The sequence below is a fragment of the Oryzias latipes genome, chromosome 9 (genome assembly GCF_053564925.1).
Source record: "Oryzias latipes strain Hd-rR chromosome 9, Olatipes_Hd-rR_3.1".
NCBI classification, from domain to species: domain Eukaryota; kingdom Metazoa; phylum Chordata; class Actinopteri; order Beloniformes; family Adrianichthyidae; genus Oryzias; species Oryzias latipes.
The window spans coordinates 14,747,867-14,772,291 of record NC_136245.1 but is presented as its reverse complement, the minus strand read 5'-3'; the positions used below and the strand labels follow the sequence as shown (position 1 = coordinate 14,772,291).

Here is a 24,425-nt window from a genome sequence, read left to right as displayed (position 1 = left end):
AATAAGGAATCCTCCTTAATCCAGCTCAGAGGAGGTTTTAATTCTGCAGGACTTTATAATCAAGAAAGATCTCTCATATTTTACTTGCCATCATTATTCAAGGTAGATCCACAAAACTGGAGTGGATACACATTCTTATGTATAGCAAAATCTCACTATTTCAAAAATGATTCTGTTAAAAAGATGCACTTCTTTGTCTTTCTGTTAATTATGAATTGCTTTTTTTGAGGGGGGGGGCAAATCCATCCTTGACAAAGTCATATCCCTCTTTTGACTTTTTTATGACGATGAAGCTGCTTGCCCAAAGAAACTATTCAAATGACCGGGAAGCTGTACATCAATATAGGAGTGGAAGAACATCATAGCTGCAGGTTTTACTCTTGGTGCACAACTATTTCAACGCTTTATGACTGTTTTCATCAATAATTTACACAGAGTGTTGCAAATTGTTGTACACTCAAGTAAAAGTAAAGGTCACATGGGTCTATAATGGTGAATCGGACGTTTCTAAATAGTTTGGGTTCATTTTCAGAGCTGCACAGCGGCACCATGGTTTGCTTCACAGTGAGAAGGTTCTGGTTTCAATGTGGAGTTTGTTCTCCTTGTGCATGCCTGGGTCTTCTCCAGGCACTCTGGCTTCTTCTCACAGTCCAAAAACATGCTTCATAGTTTGATTGATGACACTAAATTGCCCCTAGGTGTGCATGTGGGAGTGTGTGGCCCTGCAACAGACTGGTGACCCGTTCAGTTCGTACCCAGCCGTAACAGTAGCTGGGACAGTTAGTCTCCTGCAGCCCTGAAAGGGATACAGTGGGTTGAGTAAAACAGATGGGTTCACTTTCACACAAGACTTTTTTGTCATTTAGCTTTAGCCGGGTAAATCATTAAACCATTACAACGACTCAATTGAAGAAAATAAAGATTTGCATACAGTATACTATGCTAAACAAAATGTATGAACATCAGGATTTTGTTGTAAAATCAACATCATAATAGTGAAGAGAAACTCAGACTGCCTGCAAACCTTTTTAGTAAAGGTGGAAAGTAGGTTTTCTTAAATGGACGTCATCTGGTCGTGTCTCTTGCACAATAGTGCATCAGAAACCTTTTTCATTGCTTTCATTTCCTTTTTTCATTCTTTATTTAAAGCTTATATTTATGTCCAATAAAGTTCCATTTTTCTAGACTAACATTGCCAAAAAAATTACATCTTTTGAACACGCTTTAAAGCTTTGAGATATAAGGCTATTTTGTGGTGGTATTTTTCTCACCTTTCTGTTGGAGGACTCTTATTGGAGACAGACTTTTGTGATTGTGACAATGTACCATTGCTACAAGACCAGTCTCTTTTTTTTATATCACTATAATTTAAGCTCCACATATTGTTGAAGTAAATCCTCGTGATTTCTTTGACAGCTGATTTCGCCTCTAAACCCCATGAAGTGTTGTTTGTTTCATGCACTGCTTGTGTCTTTTTAGAGAAAGCGCACTGATGAAAAGCAGATTGGGTTTTATCACTGACAAGGAAAAAAAGTTTTCTCAACTTGTCTATTGATATTATGACACAGAAGATAATGATTATTTAAAATCCCCCCATTGCCTTTGGTTTTATGATCACAAGTTCACGCCTAATGGAAATACTGTGAATGATGTGAAAATAAAAACTTCGATCTTGCTTTTTTTTTGATAACTAAACTGGGAAATGAGGTTGTAAACAAATGCTACGTTTCCACAAAGACACATATCGATGAAAAGTGTGTGTATATGCAGCCAGTTTGATATACTAACTGTTTTTCATGTTTCCTTTCATCAGATTTGGACTGTAGTATCTTGCAGAGCGTGATAAGTGTACGCGTGGAATCCGCACTGCTTGATGCTGTAGGGGGAGCTTAAAGCCTGAAGCGTGTTCATCAGCGTCCCTGGCAGGGTGCTCTTCTCCCAGTCTCACACCATTCATTTTGCAGTTCCATTTCTGCTGATTACTTTCTTTGTATTCCTTCACTTTTGAACTGCTTGAGGGGTCCTTGTTGTTCCTTTCAGCAGTATTTTGACAATATTATATGTAAAGCTTTGTTTTGATTGTTTTAATCATCAGGAAAATGACATAATTGACAACATTTTCATTTCAAGCTGCTTTTTTAGCACCTCTTCCCTTTTTAACAAACAGCTAAGACTAGTGACAGATCTGCTTCAGCTTCACACTTCATCTCCCTCCTCTCTTCTTGCAGCAGGTAAACAATCAAAAGTCCTAACAGTCCAGTCCCTCAGGTCTGAATGTGCAATCACTCTTAGATCTCACACATTAAAGACTTGCATATATGCCCCCTAAAATGCCCTCTAAGGTGCAAAGTTTTTTTTTTGTTGTTTTTTTTTACATCTAGTTGTAGAGCAACGGAAAAGTGTGGCAGGGAATACATTTTTTTAATTAAGCATGTCCCAAGAGAGGGGATGGGGTAATGGGTAATAGGGTAAAATGGCTTTGTAATTTCACATCACTCAGATGTCGAATCTGTTTTTGAACAAGTTCCTATTAAATAATTTATTGGATTGCTGGCAAAATTTGTTCAATGTAAAAAAAAAAAGTCAACAATATGTTGAGTTAAATTATTATTTCTCATTATGTAACGTAGTGAAACAGAGCTAGAAATGTAATATTTTAAAGATAACATTTATTTAAATTATATTATTGACAGCTGAGAGGTTGCAATTTAGTTAGCTCTCAATTTATACAAATAATCTGAAAACTCACAGTCCACTAAAATTGCTTTACACACCAGCATTCTGGACAATTTCGAAGATGGTGCCTCCATCTAGTGGTTTCTTTTTTAACTGCATTCTAATTTTTTTTTTTTTTTTAAGGACGGACCACAGACTGTACTACTCAAAAACCCACCGCATAAAAAAGCAGTTCTTCAGCAGTTTTAGTCTTTTCTTACTTTAAATCTTATCTTAAATGTATGTTTGAACATTTCATTTGCTTTAGTAGATAATAATATTAACTTAGACAGCTTTTTAAAGTGTCTCCAAAAATGTTTCGGCGTATTGATTTTCGTCCCTAAGCAATCTGCCACTGCGGTCGAAAGGAGTGCGCGAATTAGCCGTTACTTTCGAGCACGAGCTGGTGAGTGAATGTTGGCTTCGTCTTCGTTTTGAAATTTAAACTAAAGTTTAACGTTATTCCAAATTTGAGATAGCTAACTTCATTTAAACTTAAATTTAATTGAGTGTATTCACTCACACTAACATTAGTTGAAACGCTGAGTTCATATAAAAAAGGAAGTGAGTATTAAGATTGAAAATGTGAATCAATATTATTAGTTTGAAAATCATAATGCGCTGGAAAAAAGACATATTTTCTCTCATGTTTTAGTTTACGCCTGAGGTCATCCTGGTGGGTTTGAATTATTCCTTTGGAAAAAACGAAGGCCACACCGTCAAATTGTGTATTTGGACAGTGAGTCTTTAATCATTTTTTCTTTTGGTGAAAAATGGAAAGTTAAGTTTTATTTTTGTTTTTCCCTTTTCTCATCTTAATATTTAGTCACACAGAAACGATTCAAAATGTCTGGTCGGGCTCGTGCCAGATCAAGAGGGAGAGCACGTGGTCAAGACACCGCAGTGCCTGGAGTGGTAAGAGTTAGTTTTTTTTTTTTTTTTTTTTTTTTTTTTGGTTAACATAATTAAAAAAAACTTCCTGGACTTTTTTTCTTTTAAAGGTAACCCTTTAAAGTTGGGATTGAAGTTGTAATTTTTATAATCTTATTCCTGATGGAAATCAAACCTAAGGCCGGGCCAAGATGAAGTTTAGTTGCAACGTTAAGTCGGAAATGGACCGTTGCTTTTCAAAATAAAAGTATCATTTTAAAGGAAAAATTATAGTAAAATAATATAAAAATCTGCATTAAAAGCCCAAATTGTCTTACTCAGTGATAAGTCTACTTTGGTGGTAACACAAATGTTAAACCCTTATAGTACTTTCTTGTCTGCCCTTCATCCGTTACTCTAACAGGGGTGCTCTATGGATGTAACAGAGAATCGGGCAATTTTTCAAAATAAAACATCTGCCGAAATAAATAAAATGTTAGTAATGCAAGTTGTTTTATTCTTTCTGTGCGGCCCAGTACCAACTGACCCACGGACCGGTACCGGCCCGGGGGTTGTGGATAGCTGCTCTATATTGACCAAAGAATATCTGGGTAGACAGTGGGCCACAAAATAATAAACTGCCACAAAATAATAAACTAGATAGATGGATAGATAGATATGGCTTTGATGAAGTTAATGTTTTAAAGAAAAGTGTGCTTATAAAAAGGTTCAGGGATCAGAAGTGTATTTTGTTAAAATAGCATTACATTTTTGTAAAGTTGTAAAACCTGACAAAAGACGAGACTTTCAATTAGTATTTTATATACATGTATGTGTATATATCTATATATATATATATAGATATATATCTATACATATATAGATATGTATGTGTATATATATATGTGTGTATGTATAGATATGTATGTATATATTTGTATATAGTTGTATATATATGTGTGTATGTATAGATATGTATGTATATATTTGTATATAGTTGTATATATATGTGTGTATGTATAGATATGTATGTATATATTTGTATATAGTTTGTCAAGTTGACCTCCGTCATTTTTTGTCTTTCAGAGCAAATCCCAGGAGCCAGTACCACCTCCTGCCCCTGCAGGGACCGAGTTGGTTGGTAGAGGCAGACAGAAAGGTGCTCCAGGAGCATTTTCCACAGATGGTAAACAGGACATTTTTATTAACAGTCATACTCACTCTCAGGCTGTGTCCGAATTCCTTCACTTCTTGCTTCATAGTGCACTAAATAGTGCCTTCACCATTTTGTAGTGCTGTTTTCCGAATGTACGGTTTTGTCCGAATTCCCCCCTAACCCTTAACTACCAATAAACAATACAGTGCGGCACTAGCGCCCTGAATTTTAAAAGCAATTTGGACACTGTGCTCAGTACCTTTTTTTTTTTTTTTTTTTAAATGGTGGATATGACGTCATCGATTTCATGAAGTCAAAATCGAATTAATATGACTGTTTTGCGCCGATTATTTACGAGTCCATGGTCTTCTGAAGATAAAAACATTGATGATCTATTGTTTGTTGATTGTTCCGACGCAATGCATTGTGGTCTATTTTTGCCGATTTAGTGAGCATCGATGCACACTGGTTTTTCGCAGAGACTTCTGGGAAATTTCCGGGGCAAATATAGAACACAATGCTTTGCGTTTGGAAAGTTTTTGCAAAGAAAATGTTTTTAAATTAGTGGTGTCATGCGATCAATTTTTTCACCATTAATTAATTAATCTAATTTAATTCACAATTATTTTGAACGTAATCATTTCCATTAACTTAATTTTGTGATATTTAATCTAATATAATAGACTTCCAAGTTTTACTTTTAAGATTGGAAACAAATACAGTGGGTATTTTTTGCAGTCTAAAAGAATTAAGAACAAAACATGAAGTCTAGTATTTATTTTCCAACATAAAAACAATAGACTTTTTTTGATCAATCCCAAAAATTCTTGACCATAATACATACACGTTGACATTAGGCCTGCACAATATACCACAAATTTATCGTTATCGCAATTTCCAGCTGTGCAATATGCATATCGCAAAAGACGGCGAAAATCGCAATAAATAGTAAACCTTAAATGTGTTAAAACAATCATATGGCAGCTAGAAGTATTTAACGAATCAAATAAATGCCTTTATGCATTTGACCAATCGAATGGACGCCTTCAAGTTGTTGACCAATCGGATGGAGGCCTATTATGTTAGATGTTTGTCACCTGTGTCGTCACCACTAATATCGCATATCGCAAGTTTTCCTCATATTGTGCAGCCCTAGTTGACATACTTTATTCTACAGTTTTGGCACACTGAAGAAAACATTTTTAATATTAGTTTTCTTTGCATGCTCCTTTCCCTACCTGAAAGTAAGACGACACGATTTCTGAGGCACCAGGTTTTGCTCCTTGTGGGTGCCGCCCATTTCATCAACCATTAACCTAGAGCCGGCCCCGGTGGAATATGTGCATTTCGCTCCAAAAACAAACAGCCAAAATACTTACTAGGCGATGGCCCGCTGTGCTGAGCTCAGGGCAGCCAGTTCCTACAAAGAAGCCCATTTATTCTCTATAAATATGAGATTTTTTTTTAAATTGTGGTGTTTCCATTAAGTGAATTTATTATTGCAAATCCAATTTTTGGCAAATTGATGGGTAATTGAAACGCGTCTATTGATGACCTTAGTTTGCTCAATGGAAGCCAGACCTTTGATTTTCATGCGTTAAAATTATTTTTGCCTGATGTTATTTGCTAATTATCGTTTACATCAGATTTTAAGTAATAAACTTTCAATAGGTACTAGTCAAAAAGAATCTTTTATTAATATAAATTCTGTAACTAAAATCAACATATGGATGCTGTATAACAGTATAAAAGAGACTATTAAACAATTATATTTTCAGGGTTTTTCTCTTTGCAGTCTAGAATGTTTTCTGTGTGCGTTTACAAAAAAGGAAGAAAGCAAGATCAAAGATTAAAATTAAAGGAATTTCAAAAATTACATTTCAAGCTCATAATTAGCCTTTGCAGTGGTTGAAACATAATTTTGTTACTTTCATTTATAACCGATTTACTATGGCAAAAAAATGTGTTTTAAATATGTTGTTGTGTGCTTGAAATTGAAGTCTATGAATGCATAAATTACTAATGCAAAACTTGAATTTCCCAATTTAATCTTAGTATGAAGTCACGTTTTTTTTTTTTTTTTGCTAAGATAAATGTGTCATTAAGTGTAATGTTTAAATTCTATAGTTACTGACCAAAAAGGTCAATTTCTGTCTGATTTAGCCTTTTAAGGTGGATATTTGGAAGTGAAACTAAACGTTGTGTTTTAGGAACGGTTTCCTTTGGTAAATTTTAGATTTAATAAAAAACTGTCACGTATCCTGTGTCAACAAGTTATAAAATGTCACTTTTTCTAGCCAATCTAACTCCTTTTAATGTATCTTGCTAGCTCTTCTACAGATTTCCGCTGGCTTTCAGCAGATTAAACTTGGAGAACGAGGTGGACATCGACGGGATTTTAATGATTTTGGAGTTAACACCAGACAGTTGATGGAGCATGTTAAGGAGTCCAAGTGTGGTCTGTTACTTTAAATGTCTAGGCAGAAACTTATTATAATATCTGTAAGTTTGTGGAGCTGTGTATTTACGTCTCAAAATGTTTTCACAGGAACATCTGGATCTCCCATTCAGCTGACAGCAAACTTCTATCGAATCCTGTCCCGACCTCAGTGGGTTTTGTATCAGTATCATGTGGATTTTAAACCACCAATGGAGTCCCGGCGTCTTCGAACTGCCCTTCTTTATCGTCATGCGGAAGTAATTGGGGACGCTCGGACCTTTGATGGAGCGTTGCTCATTTTGCCCCGCAGACTGCATTGCAAGGTGCAAACAAATGTTTATAATGCTATTTTTTTATAGACTTGATTTTTTGCATTAGAACGTGTATAAAAGAAAACATTACTGCATTAAGTTTGACTCTGGGAGCCACCGTACCAGTACTTTTCACCATTTTCCAAGGTCCAAGTATTTATATAAAAGCTTAAAGCATTTAACTTTTCATCGGCAATCCTACATTTCCTGGCTTTGACTTTAGGAGATATAAACTTTTGTCTTTATCTGCACTTAAAGAAAAGATTTTAATATATTTAGACATCTCCTGTAACATACTCTTCATTATTCTAGTTTTCCAGCCCAGTGGCCTTGTCAGACTGATTTTGTGATTTCTTGAAACAAAAATGTTAATTGTGTTTAAGGAAACGGTGCTGTACAGTGAAACCAAGAGTGGTGAGAAGGTCCTGATAACTGTCACCCTGACAAATGAACTGCCACCAACATCACCAGTCTGTATTCAGTTCTACAACATCCTCTTCAAAAGGTAGGTCTTCTCATTTCTGGCTGTTTTTATTTTTTTTTGGAAATAAGATACAAAATAGGGACTAAAAGAGGTAAAATATCTACTTTAACTCTCTACTGCATAGCGTTGCTTCAAGGCATGGCCATTTGAATAAAAATAACTTTTTTGTAAGTCATATTACTGTCCTATAGAATGATGAGTTGAAAGTATTGTGACTTTATGTATGGTTGGGGGGGGTCAATTTTATGATTGAGACCCCATCGCTAATAGGTTAAAATACTTTTTTCTCCAAAAATGGAAAAGTCATGCTGTAGAGGGTTTTTAAGAAGATATCCCTTACGTTTGTCTTTTACAGGGTCTTGAGACTTCTGGAAATGCAACAGATCGGACGCAACTACTACAATCCTAAGAATCCACTCAACATACCAGAACACAAGTACAGCTTTTTTTTTTTTTTTAGCGTTACAAGTTCTAAGATTAAAAAAACTCCTATTTTCTGTTAAAGCATTTGACAAACCTTAAATCATGCCTTTTGTTTTTCAACTTTGTCTTCATTGATTTTCACTGAGAAACCTAAAAGAAATAATCTTTTTCCACATTTACACAGGATTCTTAATTAGAATGCAAATGATATGTTTCCTATGAGTTTTTGAAATAGGCAATGCAAATGACAGTTTGCATCATATTCAAGACCCAAACATTCAAGCTGGACACAATTTGCGGGTCAGGGGAGTAGAGTTTCAATGTTAAGCCAATGTACTGACGTGATCTGAGGTCCTGCAGCGCAGTTCAAGTGTCAGGCTGGCAGCAGCAAATTTTGAGTTGCGCGATGCGATTTGGGTGTTATGCGCAGCGCGTCAATAGTTAAAAAGTTTAAACTTTGGCGAGATGTGCCAACCAACGCGGGACCCAACCTTAAGCATGTGTTGTTTTCATTGACTCGACCAGCGGGTAGAATATAAATCCAATATTGCCAATCGATGCGAGAGTTCTTGTCCTAAACTTCCATTCATTTTCTTAACCTGCTGGGGCCACAAGTAGGGATGGGTATCGTTAAGGTTTTAACGATACTACTACTCTTATTGATACTGCTTATCAATCCGGTATTTCAATGATACATTTTGAGGACGAAAAATAAATAAATAACAAATTAAGAACATAAAGTGTTTTATTTCGTCATTATGCAACAACATTGTTTTTTTTAACAAAACATTTTACTTTATACATGATGTTGCAATATAAACCTAGAATACACGTGGATGTGCCAGACCAGGGATTGGCCACCTGTACCTCTCAAAGAGCCAATTTGGATCAGTTTCCCACTGAGATGAAAGCACAGGGAGCCGCAACACTAGGTTGTTAGAGAAAATGGTTTTGCCGATATATCGCAATAGTTTATTGGCAATGCTTGTATTTATTCAAAATGCTGTCAGGATATTTATTTAATTATTTTTAATCTTTATGAGCGTGATGTTTCCTTGATCTTTTGTCCATTTTCCACAACCTTGAATATGGATTTTTCTGTCTGTCAAACACCTAGGGTTAAGATGAATGAGATGATGCAAACAAATTCACTTTGATGCAGACTTGTTTCTATTTATTATTTTTCTTTAAATCCAGTGAACCCAATAAATTATATTAATTTTATGGATGAAAAATATTTTTTATTAGTAAGCAGCAGTTAGTTTGTCTGGAATCATAAGCAATGAATCGAAGCCCCGCCTCGCTAGCTATTCATTGTTTTCCCCCGCGTGCAACCCCAACCTTCGGCATGTTCTACACAGCGCAACATAGTCATCGTAGCAGCAAGGTGACAGGACAGTAGGGGCGCCCTGACGCAAATTTAATTAATTTTACGCGAAAATGGGTGTTCTTAGTCTAGGGCGGGGGTGGGCAAACTACTGCCCGCCTCCATGTTTGATCCAGCCCATTGAAGAATATCAAGAATAACCCATGTTTTTTTATTTTTTTGGTTTTTATCTGGCCACACGATCAAGACCCGCATAGAACGGGAAATTTGATTCCCCCCTTTTGCAGTCTGTGCTCCAACCTGAAACACTCTAAAAATGTCTGTCAAATAGAACAGAAGACATGTCGCAGTTCATCTTTCCCGGTTTAAATCATTCTTTCTGAGCGATCATACTGGTTTTTTTAAATTGCACCCTGTTCTGTGTCCTGATTGGCTGGAGGGGAGTTTTTTTAGAAATTTGCCTCTAAGTTGTGGGTGGTAGGGTTGTGCCGATGGATGATGCCATCGTCCATCGTGACTGACCTCACGATGGAGAGACACCACCGTGATGCAACACCCCCGCCAAGCTGCGAGTCGACACAATAAGCCGCGGTTACGTAATATCTTGATCGGATCGATGGTCGGATTAGAATTCAACCGTGTACATGGGCCCAGAAAAACTTTTTCTGATTATAACAAACGTTCAAATGGGGCACACTTTCGGTCGGAATAAATCATTCGCACATGAGCAGTAGTGTTTTAAATACCGGAGAAGGAAATGAGTTCCACTGAGAGGCTAAATAGATATCTGGAAGCTCCTTAATATACTAGATGATCTTCTAAACGGGCTTTTATTAATGTTACGGTTATTATGAAGTGCCTGTTCACACATCATTTTAATGTTAATTCGTGTTTATCTTCATACCCCTACATGAACATATTAAAAACGTTTTTTATCCAAGTGGGTCTTTAAGATTACCAATCTCATTTTTATATGTAGTGTCTTTGGGGCTCTGCAGAGTTTACCTGAAAGTCTGTGGTCCAAACCTGTCTGAGTCCAAAGTTCTCCAAAAACATCTTATTTAAAACATGCTGAAACCATCATGCAGAGCAATCAACTGATGGAACTGCTAAAGCCAAAACTAAAATCACTGTTTCATTATAGGACTAAAGGATTAAAAATGCTGGTATGCCTTAAGGCAGTCCAATAAAATAATTCAACACTTGTTGGTTATAACAATTTTAATGACTAAGGTGATAAGATGAGTTGTTTTTTCTTTTTATAGCCTAACGATCTGGCCAGGCTACTCTACCACCATCTTGCAGTATGAGTCATCCATCATGTTGTGCACGGACGTGAGTCACAAGGTGCTGCGTAGTGAGACTGTTTTGGACTTCATGGTCAACCTGCGGCAGAAGTGTGGAAATCAACGCTTCCCTGACGCCTGTGCCAAGGAGCTCATTGGACTCATTGTTCTCACAAAGTAAAACCATACATGAGGATGGTCCTTTCTTATTTCTTGTCCTTTTTTTGGTGTTTAAAAATTACAAAACTAATTTGATGACTTTCAAGGTACAACAATAAAACCTATCGGATTGATGATATTGCTTGGGATCACACCCCCAAAAACACCTTCACGAGGGGAGACGCGGACATTTCATTCATGAACTACTACAAGACGGTAAGGGGCCGAGCATGCCTTGAATAAATGTGACACAATTTCTGTTCCAAAGATCCTTCTCATGCCAATTGTAAAAGACTGAATTAGTTAAAGAGAGAAAGGTTCTTAAAAATCTTACTGCATTTTCACGACTATAGGGCGCACCTAAAATTTCTCCAAAATGTATGGAGCACCCTATGATGCAGTGCGCCTAATGTGTTGTTGTGTGACTTCGGTAAAGAGGACCTAGGAGAGGATAGCATGAGAACGGTAAAGAGGGAAGTACGGGCGTGAAAGAAGACACAACCCCGAATAGTACAGAAGTGCAGGTATGTGCATCATACAGAAAAGAACGACCCTGAAAATGCCGCATGCAAAGAGATGCTTATGAAGCAGCAAGTCAACATCAATGAATCACAGGTACGGAAGTGGAGGGAGCAACAAGATGACCTGCACCAATTAAAGGAGACTAAATAGCTTATGAGGGAACAAAACGAGATGGCCACAGTTGGAGGACAAACTCGAACAGTGGGTTGTTGAACAGAGAGCAGCAAGTAGAAGCGTCTCGACAGTCACTATTTGAATGTAGACAACGGTGCTAGCTAGCGGCATGAACAATTTCTCCATCCTCACACGGACTACTGTCTCGCAGCAACTGCCAAAAGATTACCCAGAAAAGCTGGCCTCTTTCTGTACATGCTGGAAAAAAAAATATCAATGAAAAGAAGATCCGGCCACAGCACATCATCAACATGGACAAGGTTCCACTCGCTTGATATTCCTGTGAACCGCACTGTGGAGAAGACTGGGACAAGTACGGTGAATATATGCACCACAGGGAATGAGAAGTCATCCTTCAATGTAGTTCTCACATGCCAGGCTAATGGCCAGAAACTTCCACCCATGTTTTTTTTTTTCTAGAAGACCTTACCAAAAGAAAATTTTCCAGCCGGCGTCGTCATTAAAGCTAACCTGAAGGGATGGATGCATGAAGAAAAGATGAGTGAGTGGCTGAGAGAAATTAACACCAAGAGACCGGGCGGGATTTTTCACACAGCTCTATTTTTATTGATCTATAACTCCATGCACGCTCATATCACCAACGGTGTCAAAAATCAAGTAAAACGGACTAATTCACTGCTTGCCGTGATTCCAGGCGGATTGATTAAAGAACTCCAGCCACTAGATATTGGTGTCAGCAGGGCGTTCAAAGCTATGCTGTGAACTGCGTGGGAGAAGTGGATGACAGAAGGCGAACACACGTTTACCAAGATGGAGAGACTGCGCCACAATTTGCCAATGGATCGTGGATGCCTGGACTGATTTATTGGTCTCGACTGTGGTCCAAGCTTTCACGAAGGCAGGAATTGTCACTGAACTGCCAGACAACAACGGCGACACTGACTTAGATAATGCCGACTTTGACAAGACGGACCCAGGCACATTGGATGCCGTACTAACCCAATTCGAGGGATTCGTGGATGAGGAATAAACTGAAAAAGTGAGCTTTAGGTGTTTCTTTCACGTGTTTACAACTGAACGAGGTTTGGAGATATGGATGTGAATATGGACATTAACATAACCGGTTCCGGGTTATACAGCAGGATGCGTGGCGTGCCTCTCTGCGAATACAACTATCTTCAAATTACTTAAAAAGTTGATTTTTCTCCCAAAAAGAGAGCTGACCATGCCCCCGAAGAAACCCCAGGAATACGAAGAGCTCAAAAAGTCTCTTGACATTATTCAAGAAACGCTGAAAAGTTTTATGGATCAAGTGTCGGCTAAGCTAACACCACTCTGGGATATGATGGAAGAGTTCCGAAGATTTCGGGCTCAAAACGAGCAGCGAGAAAACCGGGTCGAGATTCTGGAGAAAAGACTGGACGATGTGGAACAGCAAGTAAGGATGAATAATGTCATTCTCACTGGAGTACCAATCAAGCCTCGAGCGAAGCTGAATGCAGCTGGAGCTAGTACTGCTAATGCTAGCGCTAGCGTAGCTAGCAGTTCTAATACGGAGTTTGGTGCAGCGACGCTGGAACAGCAAATACATTCATTTCTCACATCTAAAGGGATTTCCCTGGATCTCAATACCATCGAGACCTGCCACCTGCTCCCCAGGAGAAAGGAGACGGATAAACCAGCGATCTTCATCAGGTTTGTCAATCACAAACACAAGCTAGCTCTGATGAATCAACGCAAAAATCTCAGAGGATCTGACCAGAAGGAATGCTGAAATCTCAAAACATGCACGGCTTCTCAGGAAGCGTAAGCAGATTGAGAACACTTGGGTTAAAGGCTGCAGGATTCACGTCAAACCACTCGGTCCAGAGGACTGGGCCAAGGTTCTGGTCGTGAACACCATGAAGGACTTTGAGAAGTGCTTGATTACGGTTGTCTGAAACAACGTGGAGTAATAAATCAAAGAGCCAAATAATTTCAAGAAATATGAAACCTGGAATCATCACCTTCTCTGTATGTCTGACGTCACCTGAATAACAGCAGAGTTCTGACCTGCAGACAACTTGACCTCAACTTTCACCGCAGCTGATATCAACTGAAGAAGGATATGGACCTGAATCTAATGTCTGCAGTCATAACATGGAAGAAAACTATTAACTGTTTAAACCAAGAAAATCGGCTGTTATCAGTAAAAGAAGAAATGCCAACCTTGGACAATTCGACAGTTTATGGACCCTTTTTATTTTTCCCCTACAGCATTACTTTATTATAAAAAAAAATAAAATAAAAATACAAAAAAAATATAAAAAGAGTAAAACAAATGATTAATCACTTTTGAAAATTGTTAAATTGATTGACTTTTGATGATATTACTTCACTAGCTCCTAAAATTGATAAATTGATTCAAAAATCTTTCCTAATGTAGCATAATTTTGCACATGTTTTTAACTTTTGATACTTGATGAAATTTTGCTATGAAAATTCCTGTAACAGTGTTGTGTCTACTTTACTGATATAGTATTATGTTTTAAAGCATATGAATGACTTTTAAAAGCAACATAATTTGCATATATTTCAGATGCTGCATTTGCCATGTTGATTTCTAAAATAGTTATTTTTGACGTAGTACTTAAGTAATTCATCTTTGGCATGTGCTTTATTGATACCTTATGATTGTTAATTCTGTCTGATAAAACCTAGGAACCGGATATTGATAAATCATGTAATAAAATGGTTATAGAATAACGGGGTGGGATTTTATAAGTTCGCTTCCTTCCACTCCCTTTCAAGCAATATTTATTAATTATGTCTAATTATCCTAAGTTTGATTAGTTACTGTATGAATGTATAACTGATGATTATATTGCTTTTGTGTATTATTTCTATTTGATTGCTTGAAATAAACCATATCAAATCAAAATCAAAACATTCGAACAATGTTGAGTTATTGTTATATTGTTATTGCTTTGCAGCATTTTAAGATATTACTGTATTGTGATTGGACTAACTTGTTTTGGCAGTGAAAGTTGGTTTGTATTCTAATCATAAGGTTTGACAGACTGACTCATCAGACTCTTTGACATTCCCTTTAGCACAGCACCATCTACTGGATGCATAACACAACACCAGCCACTACAGTTGTTTATATTCAATGTGCCTTATGATGTTGTGCACTACGTATGGGAGAAGTTTTAAAATAGGCCACTCATTGAAGGTGCACCCTATAACCCAGTGTGCCCTATGGTTGTGAAAATACTGTACATTTTGAGTTTTAATTATGTTTTTAAATGTTAAGTTGTTTTGTTTTCTATAATGATTTTTTAGTTTTGGCTTGGTTACTTTTTTGTTTTTTGTAAATTTGAAACTTTTTTTTTCACACATGAAGAACATCTAATTTCATTCAGGATCATTCATGTGGAAAAATACCATAATAACCTGTTTTACAGTGCTTTATATTTAAACCCTTTATTATTTTTTGTCTTTGATGTTTTGAATTAAAGTTTTCAACAGTTAAACACAGAAAATGAGAGCTCATTCGAGTTGTTCATGTTAATGGTATCAAACATGAAAATGAAATGACAGTTGTGAAAACGTTGTTTTCCTTTCCTCATCAAACCCTTTGGTTGCTTCCATAGCAATATGGTTTGGACATCACTGATGTAAACCAGGTCCTGCTGGTTAGCCATGTGAAGAAGAGGACTGGTCCCGGTGGAGGCCCCCCTCTTGGGCCAGCAATGCTCATCCCCGAACTGTGCTACCTAACAGGTCCAGTCTAACTGCTTATGGCTTTATAACTGTATATTTTTGGTCTATGAGGCACATCAAGTAAAACAGCAGATAAGCCTAGATTTATTCCACTTATTCACAATAACTGTCAACATCATTGTAACACATAAAATTGCTGTTCAGCGTTCATTCCAGCCTTTATGAAAGCTCGGACAACATACTTTTGCTTATTGGCATATTGTGGCATAACTATCTCGGTGGTGCCTTGTCTCGGTGAATGTATATTGGCCTATCAGCCAGCGCTCCCCAGCTTACAGTTTAATATTAAAAGACCTGTTGACACTGATATCTAGCGGTTGGTGTTCTTTGGTTAATCCACTCAGAATGATGGCACTTTACTCCACTTGGATTCTGACAGCTTCTGCGAGCTGAATGCACACAGAGTGGCAGATTCAATTGGGGCTGGGCGATAAATCACCGATTTTTAATTTTTTTTAATTCGATTTCCAATTTTTTTTTCTCCCCGATTCACCCCCCCCACCACCACCACCACACACACACACACTTAAGGAAAGCAATAAGTACAAATGGCAGACAACTTGAAGCAAATTTCGCTTTTATTTAATCAAACGCAAGACAAATTGAACCCCCATTACTGGGATGCATAAATATATGAACACACTCTTGGAATCAAAGTCCCAGCTGTGTTTTAAGTCACACTTTGTAGTCTAGACTAAAAGGAGACAAACATTCACCTTGAGAGTAGTACCATTTTCTAAAGGATTAACAATACAGCTAAAATCTGGGGTCTAAGGCTTTAATTAAATTAATAAACCCTGTCTTCTCCACGGTATATATGGGTACCATGTCTTGACTTTATGCAAACTGACCGCTTCGGTGATTGTTCTCCACCGTGCCCCTGTCCTAGGGATGGGTACCGAGCCCCGGGGCAACATTCTATCAACATGCTTTCGGTTCTAGAGAAGTCTCTTTTTTTTTTGTGTGTGTGTGTGTGTCCCACAAGATATAAACTAGAGCTGTGACGGAGTGGGATTTTTGATGAAGCAGCAGGAGTCGTGGTCAAACCCCCCACCCCGCTGCCGCCGAACACAATATCGCCGGCTGCCGCATTGCAACTGAATACAATTCATAATTACAACGCAGTATTGTTTATTAACAAATAACAGTAACAACTAACTACTTTCTAACTAATGAACTAACCACATAGGTGTTGTAGAATGAGTGTGTATGTGTGTCAGCACGCTGCGTGTGTAAGAGGAAAGAGCGCTTGAGTGCTGGGGGTGCGTGCACGTTCATGTTTGGAGTTACGTAGTGAAGGAGAACAGTCATACAAGGTTTCACCCAGGTGTTGGAATAGGTTTGTGGTGCTGCTGCCTTTGACTGCGATGGGCTTTAGGCAAATGTTGCAGCATGGGGTCTCTTCCTCCATGTCTGTGGAAGCAAACCCATACCAGTTCCAAACAACAGATGGCTTTATTCCTTTCTTTGGAACAAACTTCCTATTCTCACCGGCAGCCATGCTGTAAAACTAATGCTACGGAAGCTCTGGGGGGCCAAAAATACACCATTACCCAAAAACTCGACTTAGTTATTTTTAAAATCCCCCGTTACCAAAACTTCGAATTAATTCCGTCAATCGATTTTTCGCCCAGGCCTAAGCTCAAAAGTAATGGAGATTTGTGGAAATGGCCATCTGGTCTCATGTTCTAAACTTCTTATAGCCTTGATAACTTGGTCATCTTTTCACCCATCCAACCTTTTTTGATAATGACACGGCTAGAAATTTGGGTTTTTTGTTGTTTTAGAACAGCTGAAAGTTTGTTTGTTCATTTATTTTGATTTATTTTTCTGGTGTAAATGTCTTCATTTTCAGTTTCATGTGTGATTTCATACGAATTTAATCCATTTTTTTTCTGTAAATTCTTTAAATTACGTCCTGTGTGAATTAAGTAGTGAGACTCAATAAAGGACTCGTGTCTTTCAGGTTTGACTGATAAAATGCGAAGTGACTTCACCATCATGAGGGACCTGAGCGAGAACACCAGACTGAGCCCTGATAAGAGAATAAGTCGTCTCAGTGGATTTATTGAAGACATTTGTGGGTGGGTCCATGATCACATTCTACCTGAGCTTGAATGACCAATAAATGTTTGATGTTCAAATTTTGTTTGACAAAACATATTACCAAGGGTTAGCATTAAGAATCTAAACCTTGGATCAAAAGCTTTCTTTAGTCAGACCAATAAGAGAAAGTAATTGTGGTTTCTCTGAAAACGAAGCTATTTCATGGACAAACAAAAACAGTGGGATGAAGAACTGCATTTAGTTTGGCCAGTGCAAAATCTCTAAAAGCTCAAAGACCTTACCTAGTAAAGGAAGATTCAGGGATTTGATTGATCAACTGCATTTTATATGTAAGATCAGTTGGATCAGTTTTGAGTTGTCTGTTTTTATGCATGCCCCAACTATTAAATGCTGGATTTCTCTTCAAGATAAATATGTTCAGTCAACACCTTAACATTTCCTTGCAAAAGCAATCCTGCTAAGTGCAAATTAGCAAACAGTGCAAATGTACTTAGTATGAATCTTTACTTCATCAGAAAACCCTAAAAGAGAATGTTATGTTGTGTCACGCTAAATTGCTTGCCTTACTGAACTGTTTGCTGGAGAAAATAACTTGCTGTGCCAAATCTACGACTTTCCGTTTTAAAATATATATTGTATTCTTAAACTTCCTGAATACTGTTGTGTGTTATACTGACTTGTGATGTGAGTGTTCCATTTCCTCAAACGATTTAATAGGAATGCTGGTGTGCAAGAAGAGCTAAAAAAGTGGGGAATCGGCTTCGATAACCACCTCCTGAATCTGTCTGCGAGAGTTCTGGCACCAGAGAGGATTTTCCAAGGACCAAGATCGGTATGATTCAATGCTTTATGGGTTGGTGTTACACACTTGATGGTCTAAACTCAAATGCTATTGTTTGTCTCTCAGTACGACTACAACCCTATGTCAGGTGACTGGTCCAGAGAGATGCGGGGAATACCCATCATCAGCTCTCCACCACTGAATAATTGGATCATGTTTTCCACACGCCGCAACTCCAACGAAGCTCAGTCCCTCCTGCAGACCCTCGGCAAAGTCTCAGGTCCGCTTGGTTTGCGGTTGCAGAGAGCCGTCATGTAAGTGCACTGAAGAACGGCTCCTCTATTGTCTTTTGCCTGCATTCTGACACAGAATTTTAGGAAATGATAATAACTTTGACAAAAACAAAACAAATATAATTTTTTCCTTTAATTTGAAGCACAGCCTTTGGAGTAAAAATTTTACCCAGTAAAAAAATGAAGCTATCAAAATTGTATCTAATGCTCAAGGATCAATGGTTGTCATGTTTTTCCAAACTGTTAAAATGTCTTTTAAAATCCTTCATGCAAAGCTGAGAGAAGTTGGATGTGTTTTTATATTTTTTCCTCTGATGTAGGATTGAGTATGAAGACCACCAGGAATCTCTCCTCAGAGCTCTTAAACAGAACGTTGGGCCGACCACCCAGATGGTTTGTGTTTTCACATTTAAACACAGAGCAATGTTAAATCTATGACACTCGCACTGACAGAATGCAGCTAGAGGGAGATTGATTCAAACTATTCTTTTTTTACTCTGGTTGTTCCATGTTATTAGGTGGTGGTGGTCCTCCCCAGTAACAGGAAAGACAAGTATGACAGCGTCAAAAAGTACCTGTGTGTGGATTGTCCCACTCCCAGCCAGTGTGTGTTGTCCCGCACACTCAGCCGACCGCAGGCGCTCATGACTGTGGCAACGAAGATTGCTCTGCAGATGTCCTGCAAAATGGGAGGCGAGCTCTGGAGTGTTGAAATCCCGGTAGGTTTAGTCTGAAATGAATTTATCAGGCTGTCCATCTTAGATGAAGTTTTTCATCCTTTCTGTCCACTTGTACTTTAAAAAAAACAACAGCTTATTTTTGGAAAAACTTCAGCTGTGAAATGATTGGTTTGATCAATGTGTGCAGCTCAAACAGCTGATGATTGTGGGGATTGACTGCTACCATGACATCTCTGCGGGGAAAAGATCCATTGGTGCGATGGTGGCCAGCCTCAACCAATCCATGAGCAGGTTTGTAACCTTAATAGCCAGCTTCTAAATGACAGATTCTTTTGGTTCCGGTTCTTTGTACTACTGTGAATTAGCATTTTGAATATGCACAGATTTTGATGATTTCCCAGCTTTTAGTCCCTTTAATCGTTTTTTTTTTAAGATGGTACTCCAAGTGTGTGCTGCAGCACAAGGGTCAAGAACTCATGGACGGGCTAAAGATGGCATTTACTGGCAAGTTGCTTTTTCTGAGCTGAACTCACATTTGGCCAAAAATATTTACTTTTATGACTGATAATAGCTTTTTTGTTTTACAGGAGCATTGAAAGACTACCTCAAATTCAACAACTGTCTTCCATCACGCATCATTGTGTATCGAGATGGTGTGGGGGACGGGCAGCTGCACAGTGTTGTCAACTTTGAGATTTCACAAATTTTGGAGTCCATCAAGTCCCTGGGCCAAGACTACAAGTGGGTTTTTTTACAACACTGTTTCATGCAGCTCAAGTATAACCCTATAGTGTTGCAAAATGTCAGTAGAAACCAGTGGCTCTGAAACAAGGGGCTTCTGCTGCTGTAAGAAATGTATTTGAAGTGTCATTGCGTTGCATAAGTGTGGAGCCAGCACTGCATGTTGAAGAAAGTGACGTGGTTTTTTTTTCTGTTTGCTTAAGTCCAAAAGTGAGTGTGGTTGTGGTGAAAAAGCGGATCAGCAGCAGGTTTTTTGCCATGATAAATGACAAAGTGAGCAACCCTCCACCAGGAACAGTCATCGATACGGAGGTCACACGCCCAGAGTGGTACGCTGGCCTCACCGCTCTTTAAGTGTCTTCTTGTTTTTGCTGGAATCAGGACAGCAGGAGCAATCAATCAGTGTTGAATCTCCTCCCACTGCAGGTACGATTTCTTCATCGTGAGCCAGGCTGTTAGGTGTGGAAGCGTCTCACCAACCCACTACAATGTGGTGTACGACACCAGTGGACTCAAACCTGATCACATGCAGCGGCTCACATACAAACTTTGCCACATGTATTACAACTGGCAGGTGAGCATTTCTCTTCTTTTCATTTTCATTATAAACAACAAGATGTGGTCTTTGGGTGTTGCATGTATGTGGTCTTTGGGTGTTGCATGTATGTGGTCATGGGTGTTGCATGTATGTGGTCTTTGGGTTTTGCATGTATGTGGTCTTTGGGTGTTGCATGTATGTGGTCTTTGGGTTTTGCATGTATGTGGTCTTTGGGTTTTGCATGTATGTGGTCTTTGGGTGTTGCATGTATGTGAGCTTTGGGTGTTGCATGTATGTGGTCTTTGGGTGTTGCATGTATGTGGTCATGGGTGTTGCATGTATGTGGTCATGGGTGTTGCATGTATGTGGTCATGGGTGTTGCATGTATGTGGTCTTTGGGTTTTGCATGTATGTGGTCTTTGGGTGTTGCATGTATGTGGTCTTTGGGTGTTGCATGTATGTGGTCATGGGTGTTGCATGTATGTGGTCATGGGTGTTGCATGTACGTGGTCATGGGGGTTGCATGTACGTGGTCATGGGGGTTGCATGTACGTGGTCATGGGGGTTGCATGTACGTGGTCATGGGGGTTGCATGTATGTGTTCATGGTTGTTGCATGTATGTGGTCTTTGGGGGTTGCATGTATGTGGTCATGGTTGTTGCATGTATGTGGTCTTTGGGTTGCATGTATGTGAGCTTTGGGGTTTGCATGTATGTGAGCTTTGGGTGTTGCATGTATGTGGTCTTTGGGTGTTGCATGTATGTGGTCATGGGTGTTGCATGTACGTGGTCATGGGTGTTGCATGTACGTGGTCATGGGTTTTGCATGTCCGTGGTCATGGGGGTTGCATGTACGTGGTCATGGGTGTTGCATGTATGTGGTCTTTGGGGGTTGCGTGTACGTGGCCATGGGTTTTGCATGTACGTGGTCATGGGGGTTGCATGTACGTGGTCATGGGGGTTGCATGTATGTGGTCATGGGTGTTGCATGTATGTGGTCATGGGTGTTGCATGTATGTGGTCATGGTTGTTGCATGTATGTGGTCTTTGGGGGTTGCATGTATGTGGTCTTTGGGGGTTGCATGTATGTGGTCATGGGTGTTGCATGTACGTGGTCATGGGTGTTGCATGTATGTGGTCATGAGTGTTGCATGTATGTGGTCATGGGTGTTGCATGTACGTGGTCATGGGTGTTGCATGTACGTGGTCATGGGTGTTGCATGTATGCTGTCTTTGGGTGTTGCATGTATGCGGTCTTTGGGTGTTGCATGTATGTGGTCATGGGTGTTGCATGTACGTGGTCATGGGTGTTGCATGTACGTGGTCATGGGTGTTGCATGTACGTGGTCATGGGGGTTGCATGTATGTGGTCATGGGTGTTGCATGTACGTGGTCATGGGTGTTGCATGTATGTGGTCATGGGTGTTGCATTTACGTGGTCATGGTTGTTGCATGTACGTGGTCATGGGGGTTGGATGTACGTGGTCATGGGGGTTGCATTTACGTGGTCATGGGTGTTGCATGTATGTGGTCATGGGTGTTGCATGTATGTGGTCATGGGTGTTGCATGTATGTGGTCTTTGGGGCAGTTTTTCAGTTAAATGTTTCATCCAGTCTCTTTATGGTTGTCCGGTTTTGCAGTAAAACGCATCCAGATCCTTGAGGTCTCCAGGTTTCAATCTTGTTGATGTTTCTAAATTCTTCTAATCAGTAGTTCACTGGCTCCACAATCTGAATATGTTGATCCTTCAGAGCAGAAAGTTTTCTGGCTAACCTCCGAGTTTTTTCTACTGTAGGTTATAAACCTTTCTCATCTGAAAGGTTAATTATCATCAAGTGTTCAAATGCGAGCTTGTTTAATTATTTTAGGATTTTATATTTTCTGTTTTTATTAAATTCACTTTCAGAACAAACATTGCAGATGCATCAAAAACCTTTCCACCGTTGCTTCTAAGAATCAGGCCGGATCTGCTAACCAAACAGATGCTTTTTATTTTAATAATGTGGACATTTGGTGTTTCACAAGCTTTTAGCTGCTGGTTTTGTTCCTTTTTCTGTTTTAGGGTTTGATCCGTGTGCCTGCTCCATGCCAGTACGCTCACAAGCTGGCCTTTCTGGTGGGACAGTCGATTCACAGAGAGCCCAACATAAAGCTGGACAACTACCTCTTCTACCTGTGAGCGGAGAACAGAGGAGCCTCAGAAAGCAGTTCATGTTCAGATCTGGCTGATTTGCTGTTGCAAGGTTTTTGATTTAAAAACAGTTCAAGATTCAAAGTCTAAGTTATTTCTGTTTCTCATTGTTGAAGAAGACCTGAATCTGTTTTATGTACTATAAATCTGTATAAATAAACTCAGTGTTTGAGTCAGTAAAGGAACAAACGTTGCTCATTTTTGGAAAGGATTTAGTTCTTTAAAGTCCTGTTATTTGCTTCGCAAGTAAATAAATAAACTTTTCTTTCTGCTGTCTGTCTGTCATTATGTCATATGACTATAAAACACACATTCAAACTTTACAAAATATCAAATTTATTTATATTTTTTCTTAGAAAAAATTGCACATGCACACCCGAACAGTAAATCATATTTATCAATGTAGGCCAATAATTATAAAGCTAGCACACAGTTGCAGATTTATGGTCTCCAAGACACCACGGGGTAAGCTTGCACTGTTTAATTATAAAGAGAAATGTACAAAAAAGGCAGTTTGAAAATCAAGTATAAACATTTAAAAACAATTTTACAAATGGACAAAGTACAAAAAAGCTGCAGTCACTGGAAATGAATCAAATCAATGTATGAAACTAGGGAAACCTTTTGCTGTTGTGTAAATTATTCTGAAAGAATGTTCTGGAAACATTCCTGATGTTTTATTTTGTTTTTGGCAGTTTTATTTTAACCTGGGACCACTGGAAATACATTTCAAAGCAAACATGAAATGGAAAACCGGTGGAGGTTTGGACTGCCTTCATTTCTCACATGGATGTGTGCTCTCACACTTTTATTTTGAAATTTCTTTCTGGCAGCACAGTATTTCAGCTCATCCATTTGCACTACAGTGTAGATATTATAAATCTATGGAAATACAGTACTGAAATTGAATTGGAAAACTGAAAAGGCATTGATGACAGATTGGCCGGGACAATGGTTGTCTGGGTTGGGGTCAGTGTAGAGGTAGCTTTGTGTTTCACTCTTGACTTAAACATGTCCTTACAGTCCTCATGATGCTCAAGTGTTGCAGGGTATGACCCAATTGCAGCACAGTAACAATTGTGGGAAGTAGAATACAAATAATTTCTTAAAGTTTCAGTTTCCCTTCTTTTTTGAGATGTCAATTATTAAACTCAAATCCTGTGCACCCCCAGCATCTGCTAAGACGGGAGCACTCGGGTTTATTTACAGCACAATGCGAAGATCTTGTCTATTTTGGGCTCCACATGGGGGAGGGACGACAACATCAACAGAAGGTTTTAACAGTATTTTAGCTCTGGCTCAACAGAAAACATCAGTCATCTTGCATAATAGGTGTGAGGAATAACATCTGCAAAGAGGTTTTCTTCAGCAGAAACCCTCAGAAAAGCATGATGGGAGTGAATCTGCATACTCCACTGGGACTAACCATTGTGCAATTATAAGGCAAATACATGAAGGGTGGATCTACAAGACTGGAGACTCTGCTGTAGATACAGAATGTGCTTGGTTTGTAATTGCCCACAATGCCTTTAGGGATGACA

General features: G+C 38.8%; 1 protein-coding gene across 5 annotated transcripts; it reads left to right on the top strand.

The window, feature by feature from the left end:
• The first annotated feature begins 2,876 nt into the window (after nucleotides 1-2,876).
• On the top strand, nucleotides 2,877-23,160 carry piwil1 (piwi-like RNA-mediated gene silencing 1). 5 transcript variants are annotated; one of them, XM_023958056.2, is made up of 22 exons: nucleotides 3,070-3,279; nucleotides 3,371-3,454; nucleotides 3,542-3,630; nucleotides 4,672-4,771; nucleotides 7,071-7,199; nucleotides 7,290-7,504; nucleotides 7,876-7,997; nucleotides 8,332-8,412; nucleotides 10,992-11,189; nucleotides 11,279-11,387; nucleotides 15,464-15,593; nucleotides 17,560-17,677; nucleotides 18,378-18,492; nucleotides 18,568-18,755; nucleotides 19,055-19,127; nucleotides 19,253-19,453; nucleotides 19,602-19,705; nucleotides 19,848-19,918; nucleotides 20,002-20,155; nucleotides 20,359-20,484; nucleotides 20,582-20,729; nucleotides 22,756-23,160. In XM_023958056.2, the coding sequence occupies exons 3-22, from the start codon at nucleotides 3,562-3,564 to the stop codon at nucleotides 22,870-22,872; spliced, it is 2,568 nt and encodes an 855-aa protein (XP_023813824.1). In that variant the 5' UTR covers nucleotides 3,070-3,279; nucleotides 3,371-3,454; nucleotides 3,542-3,561; the 3' UTR covers nucleotides 22,873-23,160.
• Nucleotides 23,161-24,425: the final 1,265 nt, after the last annotated feature.

Bases quoted from the DNA above. Each gene is read 5' to 3' on its own strand.
- piwil1 (XM_078952091.1), top strand. From the start codon at position 3,562: ATGTCTGGTCGGGCTCGTGCCAGATCAAGAGGGAGAGCACGTGGTCAA. The intron at 18,756-19,054 runs GTAAGTGCACTG...CCTCTGATGTAG, and splicing joins CGGTTGCAGAGAGCCGTCAT to GATTGAGTATGAAGACCACC. The intron at 19,128-19,252 runs GTTTGTGTTTTC...CCATGTTATTAG, and splicing joins TTGGGCCGACCACCCAGATG to GTGGTGGTGGTCCTCCCCAG.